This window comes from Heliangelus exortis, chromosome 6 (assembly GCF_036169615.1).
Source record: "Heliangelus exortis chromosome 6, bHelExo1.hap1, whole genome shotgun sequence".
NCBI lineage: Eukaryota > Metazoa > Chordata > Aves > Apodiformes > Trochilidae > Heliangelus > Heliangelus exortis.
Genome location: NC_092427.1, coordinates 25,909,375 through 25,920,699, shown reverse-complemented (window position 1 = coordinate 25,920,699; position 11,325 = coordinate 25,909,375). Strand labels below are relative to the sequence as shown.

Sequence of the window (11,325 nt, the reverse complement as noted above, 5' to 3'; positions counted from 1 at the left end):
TTCTTCACTGGCACGGAGGTATTTTGGAACCCAGAACAAATCTCAGACAGGACAAGAGAACATGTTTCAGCAGGCACGAGTGCAGTAAAGGAGTAACTTCTCTTTCACCAACACACACTCCACTTCTCAGTCACCTTTCATTGTGTCTAAAACCCAGCACGAGCCCCTCTCTGTTACTAGCACCTTGCTGACTTCCAAGAGAAACAGATAGGCTCGGGTTTCTTTTGGATTTAACTTTTAACATAAGATTTGGTAGTCCTAATCTTTTCTTGATTACGTAACATCAAAATAATGCCAAGCACAAACAGTAGCCAGGGAGACTACACAAAAGAGAGTTTCAAGAGTTCCAAAACACCCAAAGTCCTCATTTCCCTGCTTTACAACACCTCCCCCCTCCTGCCACCATGAAAAAAGAGAGATGCTCTTTAAAACAAAATCTACAACTAGGTATTGAAGTCATCTGCCCTCCCTTGTCTTTCTCCTCAGTGCTATTAAAGGCACGATGCCAACTTTCCAACAATGAGCCTCGTGGCTCTGGCTGACCCGTGTCTTACTCTTTCAGAAATGAGCAATGAAGCTCAAAGATGGCATCTCAAGGGAAGCCTTGGAGCAGGACATGGCCAGCCCTTCCAGTATTTTAAATACAGAGGGGAGGTTAGCTAGTGATATGTAGCCTTTTCAAAGTTTCTATCAAGCAAACTTGTCACAGAGTAAGACAGGTATGGCACACCAGCAAGCCACAGGTAAAATCAGCAACTCTACACCAGCCCTACAGAATCTGCAGCTGAAATCACTGGCACAGGCACCTCAGAAAGGCCTTTTAAAACACATAAAGCATACTACAAGTAAGGGCAATCCTGCTGCTTGCATTAAAAGTAGAAACGTGGCTTTATTTTTCCCCACAACTTGTCCTGTGTTACCCCAAGAGGCTACTTCTCCCTGCTCTCCCTCCTGGTTAATGGGGTAAAAATGTCCTCTCAGCTGCAGCCTTGTTTCAGCAGAACACCTCACCTACCTGGCACATTGTGACCTTTTCCTTCACAACACTATCTGTGTCACCCTCCACTGCCCTGAAAACCAGCCCTGAGAGGACAGCACACAACATCAGGCACCACTGCTCCAGCCTCCACAATTTATTAATTTCAGGCTAAGAACGAAATACTTTTTCAAAATTATTCGAGCAATCAAGCTTCAGTCTCAAAGATAACATGATTTTGCTATGTATATTTCCTTTCTTCAGTGAAAATAATTTACACTGCATCCTTCTTATTATCGTCTTTCAAGTGAATGTCCATCTACAAATTCATTAACTTTTTTGAGACAAATCATAGGCATCCTAATCTTCTGATTCCCATGAAAGACTCACTTTGGAGATACAATTGCAGCTGCCCCACACTGCCAGTTACTGTATCATACACGTCTTAAAATTCTGTAATCAGCATCCACCAGGTGCCGTATCGCATTCAGCACACCACAGTCAGTCAATACAGACATCCCCAAACACACCAAGGCTGGTTTTGTCAAATGTTTTATTGAGTGTAGACATCTGGAGTACTGTAAAACATGCATTATCTGTAGATTCAAAAAGGAGCAAGCCACATTGTCCTCACTGTCAAACGTGTCAGGCTTGGCATACATGATGGAGATTAATGAAGTATCATGAGAGTAATATGGTTCCTGAAAAGCTTCTACAATTTGGAGTAGGGTCTTAATCGTTTGAAATGCAAAGCTGTTCACATTTAGTGAACTTGCATGTTTGCTGGAGGTGCCATATTTTAATTCAAAACAAACAAGAATAATTTCACTGGGGGAGGGGAGGTTCCCTAGGTAGAAACTGTATGCTTTTTGTTTCCAGATATTTCATCCTAAATAAAAATTCATGTGCTTTTTGAAGCAGCACAGTTTATTTCTGAGCAATGAACAACATCTGATATTCATTTCTTCTTGGGTTGTTGAGGTGTATTAAATTTAAAGAAGATAATATCTCCATCCTCCACAATGTAATTTCTGCCTTGTTGTCTGTATTTTCCAGCAGCCTGTAAACAGAACAGACAAAAGGAAAATGGGTTATTTCATTAGGCATTTTACAGTATTTTCTAATTGTAATTATTTAAATACACTTTGGTAATGAAATGGTACTAATTCAGCATCTGAGTTTGACAGCCACTACTCATTCTGACAGAATTTGCTTTTACATATGTATAAAATACATACAAAAATAATTTAACCTTCACTCAATCAGTTCTGCTTAAATGCCAGCTGCATTATATAGCAGTAAATATGTAAACCCTGGCAAGTCTTAAGATAAAGGACACTAAAACAACTCCTTTTTTTTTTTTTTTTTTTTTTCCTTCCCAGCTTTCAGGCTTTTTCTTCATCTAAAAAACCTGCAGATAGCAAATGCTGGCAGCATGAATCTAAAACAGGATTGCTGGCAGGGGCAACGGGCAACAGTTTGCATGGTGGCTGCATGGCTATTGAACTGGCCTATGAAGTACTTGTGAGTGGCTGGACACACGAGTAGTGTCAAAACTAAAGATGGGAACACTATGCTAAAGTCACAACTGAACATGCCTTGTGCTTCGAGCGGGGCTTTCTTGTCTGCTTGTGCCCAGATAATGAAGGACTGAGGAGCACAAAATACAAGCTCGGGTTTTTTGTCAGAAATTTCCTTTAGAAGAAATTTGCTTCAGAAGGACAGATATAAGAGCAATAGGCTGTGAAACCAGGATTCAGGAGAAGACATACAGACCAAAGACATGAAAAGGAAATTCATTACGAAAATGCTGTACTTGAGGAGAGCAGAAAATAGGCAAGGAATCTATTAAATATCAGTACTCTCCGCATTAGAATTTATTATTATATTATTCTATCTTTATCTCATCATAATTAAATCTGGTATTGTAGAGGCTACAGAGAAGCTGTGGTATTAGGATTGACAGACTGGGCGGGAGGTGGTCTGCAGAAGCATTTATCTTGAAAAGTGATCTACAATATGGAAAAGTTGAGAGCTTCTGCTTTAGTTCAATAACCATTCCTGTTTTGAAGTTTTCTCTTGCAGGAGAAAAGTGCTTCCATGCAAGACCTCACTGTGCCATTATTCTCAATGACACTATCACAGTGGTGGCATACTAAGATCCCATTACAGGAAAGCTGTTAACTAATGACCTTAGTTGCAGTAGAACAGATCAGATTAATGGTACATAGTTAACTTAGACACCTTTCTTTCACAAAACCTGCTCTGTAAAGCAACACATTTCCCCATATTGCTGTCTAGGAATTTAGAGGCTTGATAACCTTGTTGCTGTTGTTCCTTACTTAAATATTGTCACCAGCTACGTTAGCCTACAGAAAGCTGCAGGTAAGATAGCCTGGACAATAGATACATAGTGCAGCACTAATTATCCCATATGACACTATCGATAAATAATAAAGAGTACTTTGCAAATGTTTTTATATTTCCACCTCCTGGAAATTTGTTTAGACTATAAAAGGTTTACTTTCAAGTAGACTTAGTGGTTCTTTCCTTTGAAGATGGTAATAATGCTCAAAGTCAAGAGTAATTAGACTAATTGATGGCATAAACACTAATAAAACAGTGCTGTAAAAATCATCAGCAAGCATAAGCTGCAGGCACAGGTACAGAGACATTTTACAGTCCAATACACTTATTGCTCTCAAAGATTTGCAGAAAAATCTGACTTCTACAAAGCAACAATGAGCATTTTTTTAAGCACACCATTGCACACTGTCAGCAGCATAGACTTCTTTAATAAAAGAGATTTTGACACACTAATGCAAGTTTGTGTATTTTTGTTACCGGTTTACAGTTAATTAAAAGTGACAGTGTTCCTTTAAATTCTCTAGAGACCATTTAATCCATTTCCATTGCTATCAGAAACACTGGTTGAAAAAATCAATACCCATTTGTGAATCTTGAGTATGTATTAAACAAGACACGTCTAACCAGTTCATTTGCACTTGAAAGCAGCCATCTGTAGAAGCCAGCTTTGCCTAAGCAGATATGATTGCTAATAATGTGATATCCCTGTAGACTACAAAGCCCACACAGAGCTATTCAGTGTATAGTTCACAGCACTGGCATTAAATTAGTTATGCTGTACTGGTGTTAGACACACACAAAATCAAACTTAAAAATCGATCAACTCGATAACACACAAAGCAAGCAACTCCCATTACCACTGTTATTTAAGTTGACTCCTAAAAGCTCCCAAATTTAATTTTGAAATTTACCAGCAACATAAAAGTAATTAGCATTGTGTATGGCCAGAAACATTGCATTAAATGCAAATTAGGAAAGCCTAGAGTAACACAACACATATTTCTAAGGGTAAGGGGTTTTTTCTAACCTTGATTTAAAAATGGAGTAACAAGTAATAGGTTTGCTTTACAGGTACTTCAAAACAATAAAAAATTAATCATGCATAATCTGGCTACAGAAGTTTGATGTTTAGACTCTCACACTGTGAAAAGCAAATAAAAATATACAAGCAAAAGAGTTATAGATTAATTTAACAGGTATTAACTGATGCAGCTTCTCAGGGAAAACAGATTTGAACATCAAAAACTGTTGCTGGCAAAATTTGAATCTTGGTTACATAAAGTGGTTTTTGACTGCAGAATATTAGATTTATTTATAGCTGGGATTTCACTTTACAGCTACAACTCTACTTCCCTTTTCATAAGGCAGTTCACATGCCGCAACGAACCAATTATACTGGGATTTTTTTCCCCTCACTTCCTGGGGTTCAAACAAACCTATTTAAAGTCCCGCTGCTCAGTATGATCTTCCTTAGTGATACCACTGAGAATAAGCATGAATTTGAAATCATAGTTTTTGCATACCTTTCAAGCTATCAAATGAAAACAATAAAGCTGAGCCTTTTAAATTCTTTAACACATTTTAGAGTGTAGGAACCTTAAATACTGAAATTGATTAAATCAAACTAATGTGCTTTATAATTACGATTTTATAAAATATAGATCTTAATAAAACATCAAAAATACCAAACAAAAAATTGCATGTGTATGAAATAATGTTTCTCTGCTTACAGAAGGTGGAAATAATGCAATAGTAACACAGAGAACTACAGCTTTTATAATGACATTTATTTGCATGTACGAGTTCATTTCATATTTAATAACTTCAAATCAAATATAATCCGTCAGCTGTAAGAAGGGCACAACTTTGGGCACCCAAGCAGTCTCTGCCCTCTAGTGTTGAGAAAGCAGATAAAACTCTTTCTTAATACAGAAGTGTCACTACAAAAAAGCATGAGCTCAGGACAAAGTTTTGCATTAAATATCTTCACTGTCTATTCAGTAGAGAGCAGCTAGGAAACTTCAGCTATCACACTGTATTTCTGAAGACTGCAGACACCTACAACTGGCACCCTGACCAATTAAAAGTAAGCCATGGTATTTTTTAGTATTTGAATAAGACACCAAAGGGTAATTGAATTTAAATACTGAAACAGTAAATTTTATGATTATAACTATGCCTATAGGAGTTTAGGAGTGGCATCTACTAATCCTGGAAAAAAAAATAAATCAAAAAGGTACATGTTGGTACTAGATATTTTCTTAACAATTTGCATCCCACATTCATAATACCTTCACTCCAAACTCCAAACAAGATGGCACAGTATTAGAAGAAATAGATTTTCTGTGTTTGTTGCATTTTCCTTTTAGAGGAGATTAAAAAAAATCTATCTCACTGTAAAAACATGATTTTTTAAGAAAAAGGTAATCTGAAAGATTATTAAGTTCTGAACACACTAAGACGTAAACAGAGAAAAAAAACTGCATAGCATTTGGTCTTAATGTAGACATTTAGTCCATAAATTGTCATATCTTGGATACTGAAGGAGTTGCAGTAGTTGTTCGGTAACTTGGTGTATTTGAATTCTTTCTGAAGATGAAAATAGATTTTGGTCTATTGCTAGAGGTGACTGTTAAGATCTGCTTAGCACCAGTAACTTCTTCCCTGTGACAAACAGATGTGAAATGGAAAAATGGCACACATGGAGGAAGGAAGAAGAAAAAGATGGGGAGCTCACCTTGACAGCTGCTTCTGAACCTCCTTCTTTAAAATCTTCATATTTCATTACTTCAGCCATAATGAATCCCTTTTCAAAATCTGTGTGAATCTTCCCTGCTGCCTGAGGAGCCTTCGTCCCTTTCTGTCAAAGGAAAGACCGGAAGAAAATTAATTGCCTTTAAAAGACTGAATGCAGGAAAGAGGTTTCTCCTTTCTGATAAGCTTTCAGCATCCGCTGAAACTTTGTTTCCTCTCAGTTAAGGTGGCAGGCATGCAGCTGGGTAATTCTCAATACTGGGACATACAAATAGATGCCTTTGCCACAGATAAACCAACTGGTATTAGAGAACGGCAGCTTTGTTTTTCCTAATAGGTATCAACATTAGTATTGATTTTAGAAGCTCTGAGAGTGTTTTGTTGTAGCATTCACTTCGATCCCTCACTCTCCACATAGAAAGTGAGGAAAATAAAGATTTTAAAATAACTTTAAAATCTGAATTACTCAAGCCTTTAACTTACACTCAAATAACTTCAAATAAATTACAACATTTATTGGTGAACCACATTTGTAGTAAAAATTTATGGATCTCAAGACTTACATATTATCTTGTTTTTATTTCAGAATTATTTTAGTAAGTCTAACATAGAACAACGTAACTATTCTTACAAAATGTTAACAACTGAATCACTAAAAAATAAAAAATCCCAGGCAACTATTGTAAGATGATTTAAGTTTACGCAATAGAGGAGAATGCATTATTACTGCATGCTTTAAATTACAAGGACATACATCCTGTGCACATAGAACCATGGAGAGAAATTTGAGAAATAATGGTGACCTAAAGGCTGCTTAATAAAGCATGTTAAAGTGCTAAGGAGTCTGACAGTGTAAAGCACAGTTTTTACAATAAAAGATGTATTGGGTTAATATGGCTACTCACTGATGCTTACCTGACTAAATATCTTCGCACATTAAATCAAAGATCCTTACAATCAGTCTTAAGATAAACCAGCTTTCAAATTTTCTAATAAAGAGCAAGCATTTCTCCCACTGAAAACAGTGGAGTTTCAGAACGTGCTTTGAAAAGCTATGGCAAGAAACAGAAAAACAAAACTTCTGCTTGCATATTATTATGGTAGCTATCTCAGGGACTTAAACTGGCAGTGATTATAAAAGGGTGATGATATGAAAATGCTAAAAAAAATAAACATGCTTATAGGAAAATAACATACTAAAACATATACACAAACTTCCATAGCAGTATTAATAGAAATATAAATTTACTGAAAATTACACTGATTAATGAAAACAAATTAATTCCATTGAATGAAATTAAAAACAGCACTAAAATTCACTGCACAGCACTGAATACACTGATGCGAAAAATTACAGCTCAGTGACAGATCTGCATCTCCACAAGTCAACGTTTCTGTAATTTTTAAGACAGAGTTTGCAACTACGTGCATTTCAAAATATTTTTCAGTACTAATCTTGATATTATAATATATTTACATTCAAAGGCAAACCACTACAGCTCAGCTCTTGATGTCCTCTGGGAATAAATTAGTCAATCTCTACAGCTATAATCATTCTACATCAATATTTAAAATTCCTAATATGATTTTAGGCATTACATAAGTTCCTGGATAAACATATAAAGCTACCAAAATAAACCAGGTCTGTGAGTCAGTAAAAGACCCGAATTACTGCACACTGACTTTAGGTTTTTGAGCCCAACTGTGTATCCATGAGGAATATAATGATGTTATATTGCTTTTATTGCTGAAAATGTAATCCGAGCAAAGCAAAGGAGGAATGAACCACCCGCAACCCAAACAAACTTAGTGAATACAAAATGAAAAGCAACATCAATTTCACCGCAGACAAACCCAGTCACACAGATTAAGCAAGCACAATACTGGTACGTCTTATCTCTGACCACAGGAGGAGGGTAGACAGATTCTACAGGATGAAGAAATTCAGACTATGTAATAGGCAGAATCAATTGTTACCTGCCTCAATCAATGCAGCTCCACTTTCACTGTTCAGCAGCTCACAAATAATTAAAGTTATCCTGGACAAAAACCTCATCTGTAATGACTAGCTAACCGCCACCATGACAAACTTCAAAGTCAGTGATATCAATCTGAATTCAATAGTGTGGAACTGGATATAGCTGATGAATAAGTATGAATCTTACCCTGATGGTCCATGCACGCACTTCATCTGGGCCTGCAGTGAAAAAGTATTCTAGTTGGAGTGCTGCATATCCAGCCTTAATGATCTTTGCTAAAGCACTGAAAAAAAAAGCCACATTAATACAGTTCACTCAACATATACACATAAAACAGCTAAATACTCCATGTAACCAATCTACACGGAAAGACATCACATATTTTGAAGACACTGCTTTACTTTTAAACACACCAATAATCACAGTAGCCTATTTCTTTGAACTCTTCAGAAGAACTACTTTTGTACGGCAGCATCATAAAGACAGTATTTTGATTTGTTTATTTGGCAGGATACAGAAACATGGGATAAATTTAAATCACCCTATCAGGCAGCACTTTTGGTCTCATGCAATTTCCAGGTCTCAGGTCATGAAAGTGTAGCAGCTTGACTGATATTCAATATTGAAACAATTCATTGCAGTTCTTCAGAAAAACTATGGAAAAATTTTCTGCAACATTTTCTTCCCCGTGGATGACGAAATAGTTTTGGTGATCATTCCTTCTCAAAAATATACATAACTAATACCTATGTTATAATTAAAACACTGTACAGAGATGACAGATGACAGTTAAAAACTTAATTTAAAATAAATCTTTTCACTCTGTCTCATGGTAAAGAAAGGAGAAGATTCTCTCTTTATAATGGTAATTACTCTGTCATTTATTATTCTATCAGCGCAAGCAATTAAATTACTGCAAGGAAATAGTTGATAATAAAGTGTAGGGAAAATGAATGCTAATTAACCTTTGTGTCATGTTCTCTTCCAGATACTTCTGTTTCTCTTCAGCACTCATATCTTGCAACTTGAGTTCCAAGGCCCCACTAAAAGGAATGACCAAAGCACCCGGGTCGTGCTTGTCCACCCACTCTTTAATTTTTATCAACCTGTAGACAACAAAGGGCACAACATTATCTTGTAGTGCATGCATGGCTGTACCACATTCATTATTATCAAGTAGCACATACATATTCATAAGAATTGCACGGTTTTATGATGCCATCTTTTTGTGTATTGCTTTCCAAGGTCAAGGCATTAACAGGCAGCAATTGCTTCAGGTGTACTCCATTAACATTTCACTGTTTCTTGGTTTCTGTCTGGCATTTAATCCATCAGAAATAAGCATAATTTGAGACAGTAACTACGTTTTTGGTAGAGTTTAAATACTTGAAATCTAAAATGCTAACTGAATACAACTTCATAGATCTGTGGACATACGTTTTTCCAAGAGTGATATTTATCAAATGCAGTAAAAATGACAGTCTTCAGTTTTTCCTCTCGTCTTTTCCTTTTTTTTCCTTAAAAAACCCAAACAAACCTCAGTGGCTAGGGCAGCTGATATTAGCAGACAGAAGAGAACACTACAGTCTATGAACTCCTAGACAGCAAGCAGCACCTTGCTTTTTCTGGCTACTGATCTTAGAATATTCTACAGCTAACGAATACTGGGCCATGCTCCTGCCAGCTTCTCCCACCTGTCCCATCTCCCCACGACTAAGCTTCTAGATACTATACTACTTCCTAAGTATTAATTTTAAAATAAAGAATAAAATTTTCCATTAATCTTCAGTAACTGGCAGTATCACTAACAGTTTGCTGTACATCTAATTATTTTTTTTTAGCTGAACAGAACTATGAATTTAGAGCTACAGCTTTATGGGACTAGTTTTTGTATGTTCAATATTCTATTAAAAATTAAGAAAAATCTTTGCAGCAATAGCTGATACTTAAAGAGTGTTTAAACACAGGTACCACATTAATTACTGCCAATACTTTTTATTTTTAATTTAAGGGAGATACTCATAAATTACCTCTACAGAGTTCAGTGTTATTTGCAGGGCACTATTTCTGAACAGGTACGAATGATAAGAATGACAACTCTGCATGCTCAGCAAGAAAACTCGGGAGGCATGGGAATATTTCCTGTAGACTAAGACACAAAGTACAAAATACAGTACTTTGGGTGCTGTAGATGTTTCAGACCTGAAGCACCCAGCATACAACACAGGGTTTTATGCTTGCTGAGTTCTTTTCTTAGACCTGCTAATCTCCAAGATTTAGACTAAGGTTTTAACTGCTATTATACTGAAGTGCTTTGAAACTGTGGCCTGTAAACCTTTAAATAATCAATGCAAATGTCACTTCAGGAAAAAATGAACTGAACCACAAGTTCATCAACACACATTTGTCAAAGAAAATAGCGGGGGATCAGAGCTATTATGAGATTAAGTGCATGGCCCACTGAGTAGGGTTTTAGATGGGACAAAGAATATAAAAGTTCACTCAACAGTTTTCACACGTTTGTTATATAAGGCTGGACTTCTATCATTTACTTATGTAAATACCCCATCAGTGGTTTTCAATCCTCATTATACTAATCTTTTTTTCCTCCAGTTACCCAATGAAAATACAGTCTGGTATCCAAGGCTGATACAGAAACACTATTGCCTTAAAAACACCTGATTTGAAAATCACAATAAAGGTACATTTCTGAACGTGACATGTGATATTTAACATCACTTCTAAAACTGACACATAGTTAACTCATTTATTTTGGCTAGAAAAGCTGCATATCAAAGTCCAGAGATTATCGATGCTAACCTTTTACAGAAAATTTACCTAGAAATGGATCTGCTATTCATAAGTGTACTTCAACATCTGTGCATACAACTTTCTTTAAAAAAGTATCTAACACTGGTCTCTAGACTAATTAAGTAATGTACCACATACAAATACAGAATGAAACACACAAACTTGAAAAAGTGAAATGAGCATGGAAGTGATGTAAAAAATTGGATCCACATTCTGTTTGGTAAATATGGTCATTGTAACTAATATACTAAGAACTATTGTGGAACAACAAGATAAGAAATAATTACTTTGGCTAAAACACCAATTCAGAATAATAATAGTCTTACGACTGTCATTTTAACAGCTTTTCTATTGAGTCCTTAGAGGGATTATTTGCATTCCTCAGGTATTCTATTGTACAATTCAGATGAATAAAGACTTACAAATCATTCCTCTACC

General features: G+C 36.1%; 1 protein-coding gene across 2 annotated transcripts in view; it reads right to left on the bottom strand.

Moving 5' to 3' along the window:
- Positions 1-1,512: 1,512 nt before the first annotated feature.
- The window catches only part of OLA1 (Obg like ATPase 1), a 99,596-nt gene continuing 89,783 nt past the window's right edge, over positions 1,513-11,325 (bottom strand). For both annotated transcript variants that reach the window (XM_071747316.1, XM_071747317.1), the window contains exons 8-11: positions 9,042-9,182; positions 8,263-8,359; positions 6,081-6,203; positions 1,513-2,036 (exon numbers count right to left, since the gene is read on the bottom strand). In XM_071747316.1, coding sequence (XP_071603417.1) covers positions 1,935-2,036; positions 6,081-6,203; positions 8,263-8,359; positions 9,042-9,182 — 463 coding nt within the window. In that variant the 3' untranslated portion in view covers positions 1,513-1,934. The remainder of the gene's footprint in view (positions 2,037-6,080; positions 6,204-8,262; positions 8,360-9,041; positions 9,183-11,325) is intronic.